At 49.1% G+C, this 11,389-nt stretch overlaps 1 protein-coding gene across 1 annotated transcript in view; it reads left to right on the top strand.

The window, feature by feature from the left end:
• The first annotated feature begins 4,294 nt into the window (after window positions 1–4,294).
• The window catches only part of SYT17 (synaptotagmin 17), a 108,947-nt gene continuing 101,852 nt past the window's right edge, over window positions 4,295–11,389 (top strand). Inside the window, exons 1-3 of the mRNA XM_007950586.2 lie at window positions 4,295–4,309; window positions 8,692–8,709; window positions 9,353–9,501. Coding sequence (XP_007948777.1) covers window positions 4,295–4,309; window positions 8,692–8,709; window positions 9,353–9,501 — 182 coding nt within the window. The remainder of the gene's footprint in view (window positions 4,310–8,691; window positions 8,710–9,352; window positions 9,502–11,389) is intronic.

Here is an 11,389-nt window from a genome sequence, read left to right as displayed (position 1 = left end):
AGATCCTATGGACAAAATACTGACTGATGCAGGAAATATATATATATATTAAAAAAAAAAGATGGAAGGAATGCACAGAGTCACTGTACCAAAAAAGAATTGGTTGATGTTCATCCATTTCACAAGGGGGCATATGATTAAGAACCGATGGTAATGAAGGAAGAAGTTGAAGCTGCACTGAGGGAACTGGCAAAAAACAAGGCTCCAGGAATTGACGGAATATCCATTGAGATGTTTCAGCAAATGGATGCCATGCTGGAGGAACTTACACGTCTATGCCAAGAAATTTGGAAGACAGTCACCTGGCCAACTGATTGGAAGAGATCCATATTTGTACCCATTCCAAAGAAAGGTGATCCCACAGAATGTGGAAATTATCGAACAATATCATTAATATCACAGGCAAGTAAAATCTTGTTGAAGATAACTTAAAAATAGGTGCAGCAGTATATTGACAGAGAACTTCCAGAAATGCAAGCTGGATTCAGAACAGGAAGTGGAACAAGGGATATCACTGCTTGTGTCAGATGGATCTTGGCTCAAAGCAAAGAATACCAGAAAGATATTTACTTGTATTTTATTGACTATACAAAAACATTCGATTGTGTGGATCATAACAAATCATGGATAACATTCAGAAGAATGGGAATTCCAGAACACTTAATTGTGCTCATGAGGAACCTGTACATAGACCAGGAGGCTGTCATTTGAATGGAACAAGGGGATACCACATAGTTTAAAATCAGAAAGGGAGTATGTCAGGGTAGTATCCTTTCACCATACTTACTCAATCTGTATGCTGAGCAAATAATCCAAGAAGATGGAGTATATGAAGAAGACTGTGGCATAAGGATTGGAGGAAGACTTATTAACAACCTGCAATATTCAGGCAGACACAACTTTGCTTGCTGAAAGGAAGGATGACTTGAAGCACTTACTGATGAAGATTAAAGTCTGCAGTATGGATTACACCTCAACATAAAACAAAAATCCTCACAACTGGACCAATAAGGAGCATCTCAATAAATGGAGAAAAGATTGAAGTTGTCAAAGATTTCATATTACTTGGTTCCACAATCAACACTAATAGAAGCAGCAGTCAAGACATCAGATGATGTATTGCACTAGGCAAATCTGCTGCAAAAGACCTCTTTAACATGCTGAAGACCAAAGACGTCTCTTTGAAGACTAAGGTATGTCTTACCCAAGCCATGGCATTTTCAATCACCTCATATGCATGTGAGAGGTGAACAATGAATAAGGAAGACCAAGAAGAGTTAATGCTTTTGAGTTGTGGTGTTGATGAAGAATACTGAAAGTACCATGGATTGCCAAAAGAACTAATAAATCTGTCCTAGAAGAAGTGCAGCCAGAATGCTCCTTGGAAGTAAGAATGGCCAGACTTGTCTTACCTGCTGTGGTCATGTTGTCAGAAGGGACCATTGCCTGGAGAAGGACGCTTGGTAAAGTGGAGGGTCAATGAAAAAGGGGAAGGCCCTCAATGAGATGGATTGACACACTGCGTGCAATGATGAACTCGGGTACAGCAAGGATTGTGAGGATGGCACATGACCGAGCAGTGTTTCATTCTGTTGTACATAAGGTTGCTATGAGTCGGACCCGATTTGACAGCACCTAACAACAACAACTTGGGGGAAGGAGCTCTAGTTGTACAGTGTCTAAGGCATTCAGCTGCTAACCAAAAGAGCAGTGGTTTGAACTCACCAGCTGCTCCACAGAAGACAGATGAGGCAGTCTGCTTCCATAAAGATTTACAGCCTTGGAAACTATACAGGATAGTTCCACTCTGTCCTAGAGAGAGATGGCAGTGGGTTTGGTCTTCCCTGGGGGAGAAGTACTTCGTATTCTTGGACTGTTTTAGGTCTTCAAGAATGAAGGTACCAAACTAACCTCAAGAGGCTCTACCCCCCCCCCCATTGCCCCCATGATTTCACATTGAGAGACAGTGCTATGCAGGGGCTAAGCTCCAGTTTAAGCTGTCTAGGTTGGAATTCCAGCTCCTCCAAGCCTGTTGTTGTTGTTATGTGCCACTGAGTTGCACTCAACTCATAGTGACCCCTCCTTGGGTTTCCAAGGCAGTATCACTACGGAAGTAGATTGCCCCATCTTCCTTCCGAGGAGTGGCTGGTGGGTTTGAACCGCCAGGCTTCTAGTTAGCAGTCAAGTGCCTTAGGCACTATGCTACCAGAGTTCCCAGCCTGGGCAGGTTATTTTATGCCTCCTTCTTCCCCACCCCAATTAAGGAGCTCTGGTGGGTGCAGTAGTTAAGACATTTGGCTGCTAACCAAAAGGTCAGTGCTTCAAACCCACTCACTCTCCAAGGAAGAACAATGGGTAGGTAGTCTGCTTCAGTAAAGATTTACAGCCTTGGAAACCCTATGGAGGTCTCTATGAGTCAAATGACTTAATGGCAGTGAGTTTGGTTTTTGAGGAGTTGGGAAGCAATAGTGCCTTTGTCTTGCACATCAGAGAATTAAGACTGAATTTACATATAAGGCTTAAACAGTGCCTGGTACACAGCCCTAAAAAATGTTAGCTATTATTTTTTCCCTGTGGGAATACATAGCAAACTCCTTTGCTGCCCTCAAGTGTTCCGAAGGTACACCATCCTAGTAGTCACCTTTCTTGTGACTCAACCTTCCCTCCAAGCACCTCCTTCCACCATTGCTGAGAAACGTCTTATGTGGTTAGCAGCGCAGACTGAATTCAAAGGTTGGTGCCACCAGCCACCCCATTAGGAGCTGGCAGGCCTTGCTGAAGTGGCTTCACCTTGATGCACCTCCGTTGCCTGATCTGTAAATTGGGGATAATGGCTTCACCTCTCCCTTGAAGCTGAGGCCCCAACAACAACACAAAAACATATACTGAGTACTGACTGAGGTGTCAGGCCCTGTGCTGGTGCATAGCAGTGTGCAAGGCCAATGAATTGTTTAGTTTGTATCTCTCATATTGTAACTGCTCAATATATACACATATTACGTGCTACAAATGATACATACTAAGAAATGTATAAATATGCTACATTTTACACAGAACATACCTACATCTAATGATGTCTTCTGCATGTTACCTCCACATTCAGCTTCTCATTTATTCCCATACAGTAGCCCTGGCAGGGCAGAGATTTTATTTCATCTTTACTGTGACAAGGCAGAGACGTTGGTGACCGCCAACAGGGGAACAACTTGTCTGCATTTTAAAGAGAGAACCAGCGGAGGTCAGTGTTCCATCTCCAATCCCCAAATGGAGAGCCAGCCCAACCTCTGTGGCCGGGGAGTGGGAGGCCCTGTTTCAGAATAAGGGGTTCCGAGGAACGGTTAGAGCAAGAGAACCTCGCCACGCAAGCAGGCCGGCCAGCGGACACGCCCCGGGACGCACGCTCTCTGGCGCGGAGCTTCGAGCCCGCACAAGCGCGCAAGACGCCAGGCACGACGCTGGGTGGCGCTGCCCGGCCGCCCTGCGCCAAACCTGTTGCGCCCAGGGCGCAACTCCGGCAGGTTTAGGGTAAAAGGGCTCTCCACTCTCTCCGCCCGCTCCCTGTGGCCTGGCCGCACCACCTTCCTCCGGGAGTCCTACGGCCCACCTTAGTTTGGGGCTCCAGCTCATTTGGCCTCTACGTTTCTCACCGCAACAGTTCTAGGCACGTCGGGTGGGTGAACAGGAATAAAGTTTTTCCAACCAGGTCGGGAAAGGGTTGAATGGAGGGGACCTTCTTAGCTCTAGAGGCCAACACTGGCTGGGCTATGCCCGGGTGGCTTCACCGCCGCCCGAGGGCACTACTCTCGGGAGGCGCCAGCCCCCTGGCCTGCCGGATGGGCTGACCCGCGCACCGCCCACTCCCACCCCTTCCCTCCCCCGCCTCCGGCGCTCTCGGGCCCTGGCGTCTCCAGCCCCGCCTGCACCGGGGTCTCTGCAGTCCCCGCGGCCGCCCTGGGTTCCTTCCCTAGGCGCCCTGGCCTTATTGCAGCCGGGGGCGCGCCTCGGGGGGAGTGCGGGACAGCGAGGGAGGCCGAGGCAGGAGCCCTGGACACCCGAGGTCTCCGAACCTGGGAGGTAGCCCGGAGTCCCGGAGCCGGAACGCAGGGAAAAGCAAGGACGGGGCGGCCAGCCGAGGGGCGGGCGCTGCTCATCAGCCACGCCAGTCACGTCTGGGGCCACACGGCAGTCTATTTCTTCCTTATCCCCTTTGCTTTCTTCCCCCTCTTCTGTTGGCGAGGGCAAAGTGGCCGTGGCGGCGCCATGCCCGGGCCGGAGTGAGTGCGCGCGGGCGAAAATGGCGTACATCCAGGTAGGGCTGAGGTTTGGGGGCAAAGTCCGGGGTTTGGGTGGGGATGCTGCGCCCCTCCGATTGTGAGCGCGCGGAAGGGAGGGCACACGGCTAGGCTCCCACAAACTTGCCTCGAGAAAAACGGTGCCCGGACGCAGGCAACCTGTGCAGCGGCTGGGGTGCGCTCGGGAGGTGAGGCTGGGGACCCCCAAGCCCCAGGATGGAGGGCCCCACATGGACTCTTCACGCTCGTCCTTGCCACCTGGGGAGGAAATGGGGGGGCTGAGACGGACTTCTCTCCCCTCCCCCTCCCCCTTTCCTTCTGCACCCTATCCCAGGGGAGGGGCTGTGGGGAGGGCGGCCTGGGGCACGCCAGCCGCCCGGCCCGCCAGCTGCCGTTGCCGTGGTGATGGCTCCGGCTAATTGGCCGGCGGAGCGAGCCTGAGGCAGCTGTTCCGGCCTGGAGGGACAAGGACAACGTCTTTCCCGGGAACTCGGTGCTGAGGGTGGGGACACACAGAGACCAGAGGAGCGCCAGTTGGAGGGTGAACAGCCGGCTACGTTAGTCCGTTGCATTGGGGTCCGACGGTTGGGGACCCCCATCACCTTGGGGAACCCTTCAAGAATGTTTGGACTGAAATAATTACCGAGCAGCTTTTTTGGGGGTGTAGGTGTGGGTGCTGCATGTCTAGGAGGCCTTTCCCTCTTCTGACCACTGGAGGAAGTGGCTACAGGTCAGAGCCAAGGTCAACAGACCGCTGAGCTACTTGCATCTGGGGCTGTCTCCTTGTAGGTCGGTAGAGAAGCCTCCAGGTGCACACCGCAAGGAACAGCTGGGCACATCCCTCCCTACCCCCCAGCTACCTTTGGAGGCTGCTGGCCTCCTGGTTCTCCCCTGGCACACACATCCTCTCACCTTGTCGCAGAATTTCCTGCCTGCCAGGGACTCGTGTTCTGTGACCTGGTAGAGCCTCCTATGCCCTTCTCCTTGTTTAAATTGGCTGGATGGGCTTCTCACAGAAAGCCCCAGCTCTCCTCTCCTTCATGGAATCCTCTTTTCAAGTTCAGTGAAGGTCACATTTCCTGTACACCTACTGTGTGCCCGATGTTGGAGGGGACTATTCAACGGTCATTCAGTAAACATTTGGGTGAGCCCCAACTGTGTGCCAGTACTGGGGATACAGTAGTGAAAACAGCATGGTCCCTGCCCACCAGAATGCAGAGTCTAGTGAGACGTGAACACCGTAACAGGCTTCTGTGGTTCTTGATGACAGCACAGAGAGATTAAGCAACTTGCCCAAGGTCACACAGCTTCTTTGGGGTAGAGGTGGGATCTAAAAGTAGGGGTGGGTGTGGTTGGGGGGATCAGTGGGTATTGATGGGGGCTACGTTAACGAGCTTAGGTGGTACAGTGGTTAAGTGCTTGGCTGCTAACCAAACCCACCAGGCACGCCGTTGGAGAAAAGACCGGGTGACCAGCCTCCCTACAGATGATAGCCTAGAAAACTGCAGTTGTACTTGGTCATACACGGTTCATATGAGTTGAAATCGACTTGATGACACCCAACAACAACAATGACATGTTAAGCATCTAGTTTGAGGATGGCCATCGATGTTGGCTTTCCTTCTAGAACAAAGCCACAGACCTTTGCTGTGGTGGGTTTGAACCACCAGCCTTCTGGTTAGCTGTCAGGTGTCTTAGGAACTGCGCCACCAGAGCTCCCTGTAAAGGGCCAGATAGTAAATATTTTTGTGGAGGGCCAGAAGGTCTCAGTGGCAGCTACTCAGCTGTGCTGTTGTAGGAAGCACAGCCACAGACAATACACAAATGAGTGGGCGTGGCTGTTTCAATAAAACTTTATGAACACTGAAACTTGAATAGCATATAATTTGCTTGAGTCAAGAACTGTTATCCTGAGGAATATTTTTTGCTTAGACATTAAAAAATCTTACCTAGCTCTGATAGAAAAACAGGCTTCATCCGATTTGCCAGCCCTCGTTCTAGACTGTCTGGTTTCTCTTCCTTCCTCTTTCTTTCTGGCTTGAATCATTTCTCCTCCGTCGTGTGTATGAACCCTGTGGGCCCGGTGTGAGCAATGACCCAGCATGCTGGGGAGCAGCAAAGCGCCTTCCGTTTCTCCATCCTCCCTGGTTTCTCTTTGCTCGTGGACACTCACCTTGTACCTGGGCCTGAAGGAAGCTGGGTGGTTTCCTCAGGGGCCTCTAAGGTGGCCTGTGTCCACAGTGGTTTTATAAATGGTGCTTTGATCACCACATACCTGAGAGCTGAACCCAGTGCTGTGGAGTTGATTCCGACTTACGGCAACCCCGTGGTCAGACTAGAGTTGCTCCCTAGGGTGTTCTCGGCTGTGATCAGAGCAGAAACAGACCGCCAGATCTTAATTCCACAGCACCACCAGGTGGGTTCGAATTGCCAACCTTTAGGTTACAGTTGAGTGCAGACCACTAAGAATGGGAACAACCTGTGGTGGAAAAGCATCTCTTCATCCTTGTCCTTTATCCTATCTACTTTGAAACACTTTCTTCTGAGAGCCCTGTGAGGCTTATTCACTTAACTTATTTGCTACTTGGTTCACTGCTATATCTGCCAGGACAGCATCGGGTTCCTCATAGGTTCCAGTGGTCTTGATAACCTTGTTCTCATATGCCACAGAATGGGTACAGTTATTACCCACCTGGACAGCATCCAGATGTTTTCATAGCATCTTATCTCATCTTTGCAGCATGCCTTTGGGAAAGGGTGTAGCTCTTCTACTAAGGAAAAGGGGGAAACTTAGGTTCAGGGGCCCCTGGACTTGCCCGTGTCACATGATAGGTCAGTGGTGGGGCAGGACCACTGCTTCTCTAGTCCCTGCTCCTTGGTGAACCTGAAGCCCTGTCAGGTCTGAAAGTGGTTTGATTTTTTTGGTTTTGAAGTAGTTTGTGATGGATAAGTGCCTGAGACTTTCTTTCCTAAGCTGCAGTTATTCCTTTACCACTTAAAGGTGTTTGAGTATTTCACAAGCCACATGCCACCAGTACTATTATTCACTTATTTAGTTATTTTTACTTTAAAAATCATGAGAATAAATTTTTTTTTGTCACTACTGTAATAGAAAATCAGAATCACTTGATATAAATAGAAGGCAACTGGAAAAAATAAACACAATGAGAATTTTAAAAACCCATTGCCGTTGAATTGATTCTGATTCATGGTGACCCCACGCATGTCAAACTAGAACTGTGCTCCAAAGGGTTTTTGATAGCTGATTATTCCGGAAGCAGGTCACCATGTTTTTCTTTCAAGAGACTGTTGGGAGGACTTGAACCTCCAACCCTTTGGTTAGCGGCTGAGCTCATTAATCGTTTGTACCACCCAGGGACTCCTCATGGGAATAACTTCACGTTATTAAATTCTGGTTGGATACAGCTGTTTTGAAAGCTGGGTGCTTATGTCTGTTCTTTGTTTAAAAGACGGACAGGGGAGATTAGCATGTATTGGAAAGATGTGAAAATACCGTTTTACCAAATGGAGACTTTCTCTTCCTTGAAAGAGGATGGGAAAGAGAGTACTTTCTCTCTTTTGAGTGAAAGTTAGTGAACGTTTTGTGTTTGGGTCCCACCTCACTTCATCTCTTAAGACGCTCTGGAGCATGGTGGAGGCTGAGCTGCCGGCCAGCCTTCCTCGCTCCCTTGGCCTGGGTGTAAAGCCATTAAGGCGCTTCCCTGGAAGAGGAGGAGGAAACCTGTGCCTTAGGGGGCCTGGGGGAAGAGGCTGGGGTGGGGACTGGGGCACAAGAAGAGAGGGACCCCCGGCGTCCCCAGAAGGACAGAATGATGGCTTCCTTTTCAGTTCCCTCTATTGTGGGTGGTCATATGCGGTTCCCCCTCCATCACCATTGGAGCAGAATTGGGAGGTAGAGCCTCTGGGAGGGTGGGGTAGTGGAGCAACCCACTCTGTGCCTGCCTGCACGTTAGCTAATCGTGTCCTTTTGGGTTGGCTTCATGGCTATTTCTGTAGAGGAAGGTTTGCTGTTTTCCTGAAGTGTGGCTGCATTGGATAGCATGACTATCTATCCGCCCGCTCTGATTCATAACAGCATACGGTGCAAATCACATCGCAATGCTAAAGTTGCCCATTTATTCAGTGCTGGTTGGCCAGGATGCAACCAGCAGCCCTGAAAATAGCAGCACCTTGTTAGCAAGTCAGCTCCCTGCCCAGGATGGTAAGTGGAGAGGTGCAGGGGCTGGTTGGTTTTTTTTTTTTCTGTTTTTTCTTCCCCTCCTTTCTTTCTTGTTTTTCAAGTTGCTGGAAGATTACTAAACTGGTCTTCTCTCTCTCTCTTTGTAACCCCTTCACCCCTCACGCTCCTTGGCTTCATCTTGGATCTCAAAAAGGGCAGTTGGAACCATTAAACGAGGTGGGTGCATCCGATGAACTGATCAGCCTGGTTACTGATCAGCACATGTTGCCTCTCGTTCGGGAGTCTGGCTGGGGCTGTGGGGATAGTGACTATTAAAACAGTAACTGGGAGCTCTGAACGGCATGCTTTCGATGCCTTTTGATTTAGGTAATCCCAGTGAAAAGACATTACTTGACAAGCTAGGTTTCCCTCTCTACCACTGCATAGTCCGTTTATCTGTTTGCTTTTGAATCACTGGGATTATTTATTTGTTTTTCAATATTTTTTTTTCTGGGCTTTGAAGACAGAAATATTCATTTGTTTCAAGAACATACTGTCTAGCCCTCATGATGTATAAACCGCCCACATGTCAGGAAAGCCGTTCACATAAACTACAAAGGAAAATACCTGCAAATGTTTTGCTCACTGTGAATGGCTCCAGCGAGTTGGTGTTTGTCATCTCTGTGCCTCCAGTTGGGAAATAGAAACGGAAAACATTTTGCTCTAAGTGTTCAGCCGCGGAGACAGACCTTCTGAATATCATTTTGTCTCGCCAGGGGTCTGCCGTTTATAATTTCGGGTGTTGTTTTTCCTCCTCCTCCTCCCGTCCACCCTTCCCACCGCTCCCCTCCTCCTCTGCCCACTCCCCCAATGGCCTCAGGGTTTTCTTTCTAGAATCTCGGACCTGCTGCTGTGTAGATGGACTTGCCGCCACTGCTGTCAGAAGTGCTGTGAGTCCAGCTGCTGCCAGTCGAGCGAGGATGAGGTGGAGATCCTGGGACCTTTCCCCGCCCAGACGCCACCCTGGCTGTAAGTTAAACTTGCTGCGTTTCCTTGAACTTAGTCTTGACACGTTTCCTTTCTTTCTTTTTTTTTTTTTTTTTTCCTGAGGTGAGGTTAGGGCCACAGGGATGGAGGATTTGAGAGGATGAAAGAGGGAAAGATTGAGGTCCTGTTTATACTGTTGCTGTGGACAGGGATGTGCTCGGGGCCCCTTGTTGTGTTGAGAGAGCAGAGCTGACCAGCTGATGGTGGGGCTGTAGTTCAGCTCCATTCACAGCAGGCCTTCTGAGCTATGAAACATGTAATGTCAAATATGTAGGGACTTTTAGCCCCGATGAGTGTTCCTCCAAGTGGAAAAAGATTTGGAAGCATCTGTAGTCTTTAAGGCATGGTCATATTCTGAAGGTTTCCATCCAAGTCAGAGTGATTAATTGTCGCAGCACGTGGCCCAGTGCCTGGTACATAGTAGATGCTCAATAAATATTTGTTGCATGGGCAGAATGAACAAACAAGGGCCTTTTTGCTGATCTGAACAAGATCTTCAGAAACAGGGAAGCAGAAAAGCACCTCCAGGCTCCATCCGGTCCTCCAACGCCTTTTTGTTCTCTGGCATATTTCTTTTTATTTCCAATTCATTCTCCTCCCGCGCCTGCATACAACATCTCCATCTGCTAGTCGTTCGGATTATTTTGGGAACGCAGTTATGAAGATTCTCAGCCGTGTGTCTCGTCCACCTTTCTGTGATTGGGTGGGGAGATGTGGTCAAGGCATCTGGGTACACTAAGCGGGACCAGCGCAGGGAAGGGCCTTGGAACTGTTGAGTGCAACCTCTCACGTGCTCAAAGGGGAGGCCCCAGGAAGGAGAGAGGCGGCACAAGGGGCCTCAGTGGAGCCCCTGTGTTGTCTCGGTTAAATCCTTGTGCTGAGACTCCAGAAGCTCCTGGGGTCCTGTCCTTGCCTCCAGGTGAGGGATCAGGCTTCAGCCCTCTCCTTTTCTCTTCTAGAAGTTTCCATAGCAAAGTGGCCAAGTGCTCTCTCTCTGTGTCAGGCTACGTGAGTTCAAGTCCTATATCTACTACTATTTTCTAGCGCAGTGATCCTGGGCAAATCACTTGATCTCTTTGTGCCTTGATTTCCCATCTGTAAAACGGGGATGATAAAAATAATAGCATATATCTCATAGGGTTGTTGTGGGATTAAATGAAGTAGTATATGGAAAAGTGCCTAAGAGTGCTTATCAGTAATCATAAATGTGAATTATTCTTTTTGCTCTATTTTAGCCTCAGTTTTCTCATCTGTCAAATGGGAATAGTAATAGAACTTACAGGGTTGTTCTCACGAGTAAATGAAACATGCTCATGATATGTTTAGCACGCTGCCTAGCATGGTGTGAGAGCTTTAGTATTTATTTCTGTTGTTATTAGGTATTGATAGAAATTCTTGAAACTAATAAAGGAGCTCTTCCATTATTCATAGGGTGTTACCTGACTCCTACTGGTATGTGTAGAGTTGAGATGTTTCCTGAAGCCAACTCATCAATCAAGAGATGATTCCCATTTTCCAGTGCCTGTGTGGTAGAGGAAGGAGCGCTGGTGGTGCAGTGGTTAGAGGGCTTGGCTGCTAACTGGAAGGTTGGCAGTTCAAACCCACTAGCTGTTCTGCAGGAGAAAGATGTGGCAATCTACTTCTGTAAAGATTACTGCCTGGGAAACCCTATGAGGCACTTCTCCTCTGTTCTGTAGGGTCACTATGAGTTGGAATTGGCTAGATGGTAGAGGGTTTTTGTTTTATGTGGTAGAGGTGGCTCAGCCCATCTGGTGTCTCTGAAGGATGACAGTGCGGGCAGAGTCTGTCTGTGTCTGTCTGTTTACTGCTATAGCCTCAGCACCTGGTACATAATAGGAGCTCTGGTGGC

This window comes from Orycteropus afer, unplaced genomic scaffold, assembly GCF_000298275.1.
Source record: "Orycteropus afer afer isolate SDZICR_OR568_19922 unplaced genomic scaffold, OryAfe1.0 scaffold00281, whole genome shotgun sequence".
NCBI lineage: Eukaryota > Metazoa > Chordata > Mammalia > Tubulidentata > Orycteropodidae > Orycteropus > Orycteropus afer.
Note: the sequence above shows the minus strand (reverse complement) of the source record. Positions and strands in the feature narration are given on the sequence as shown.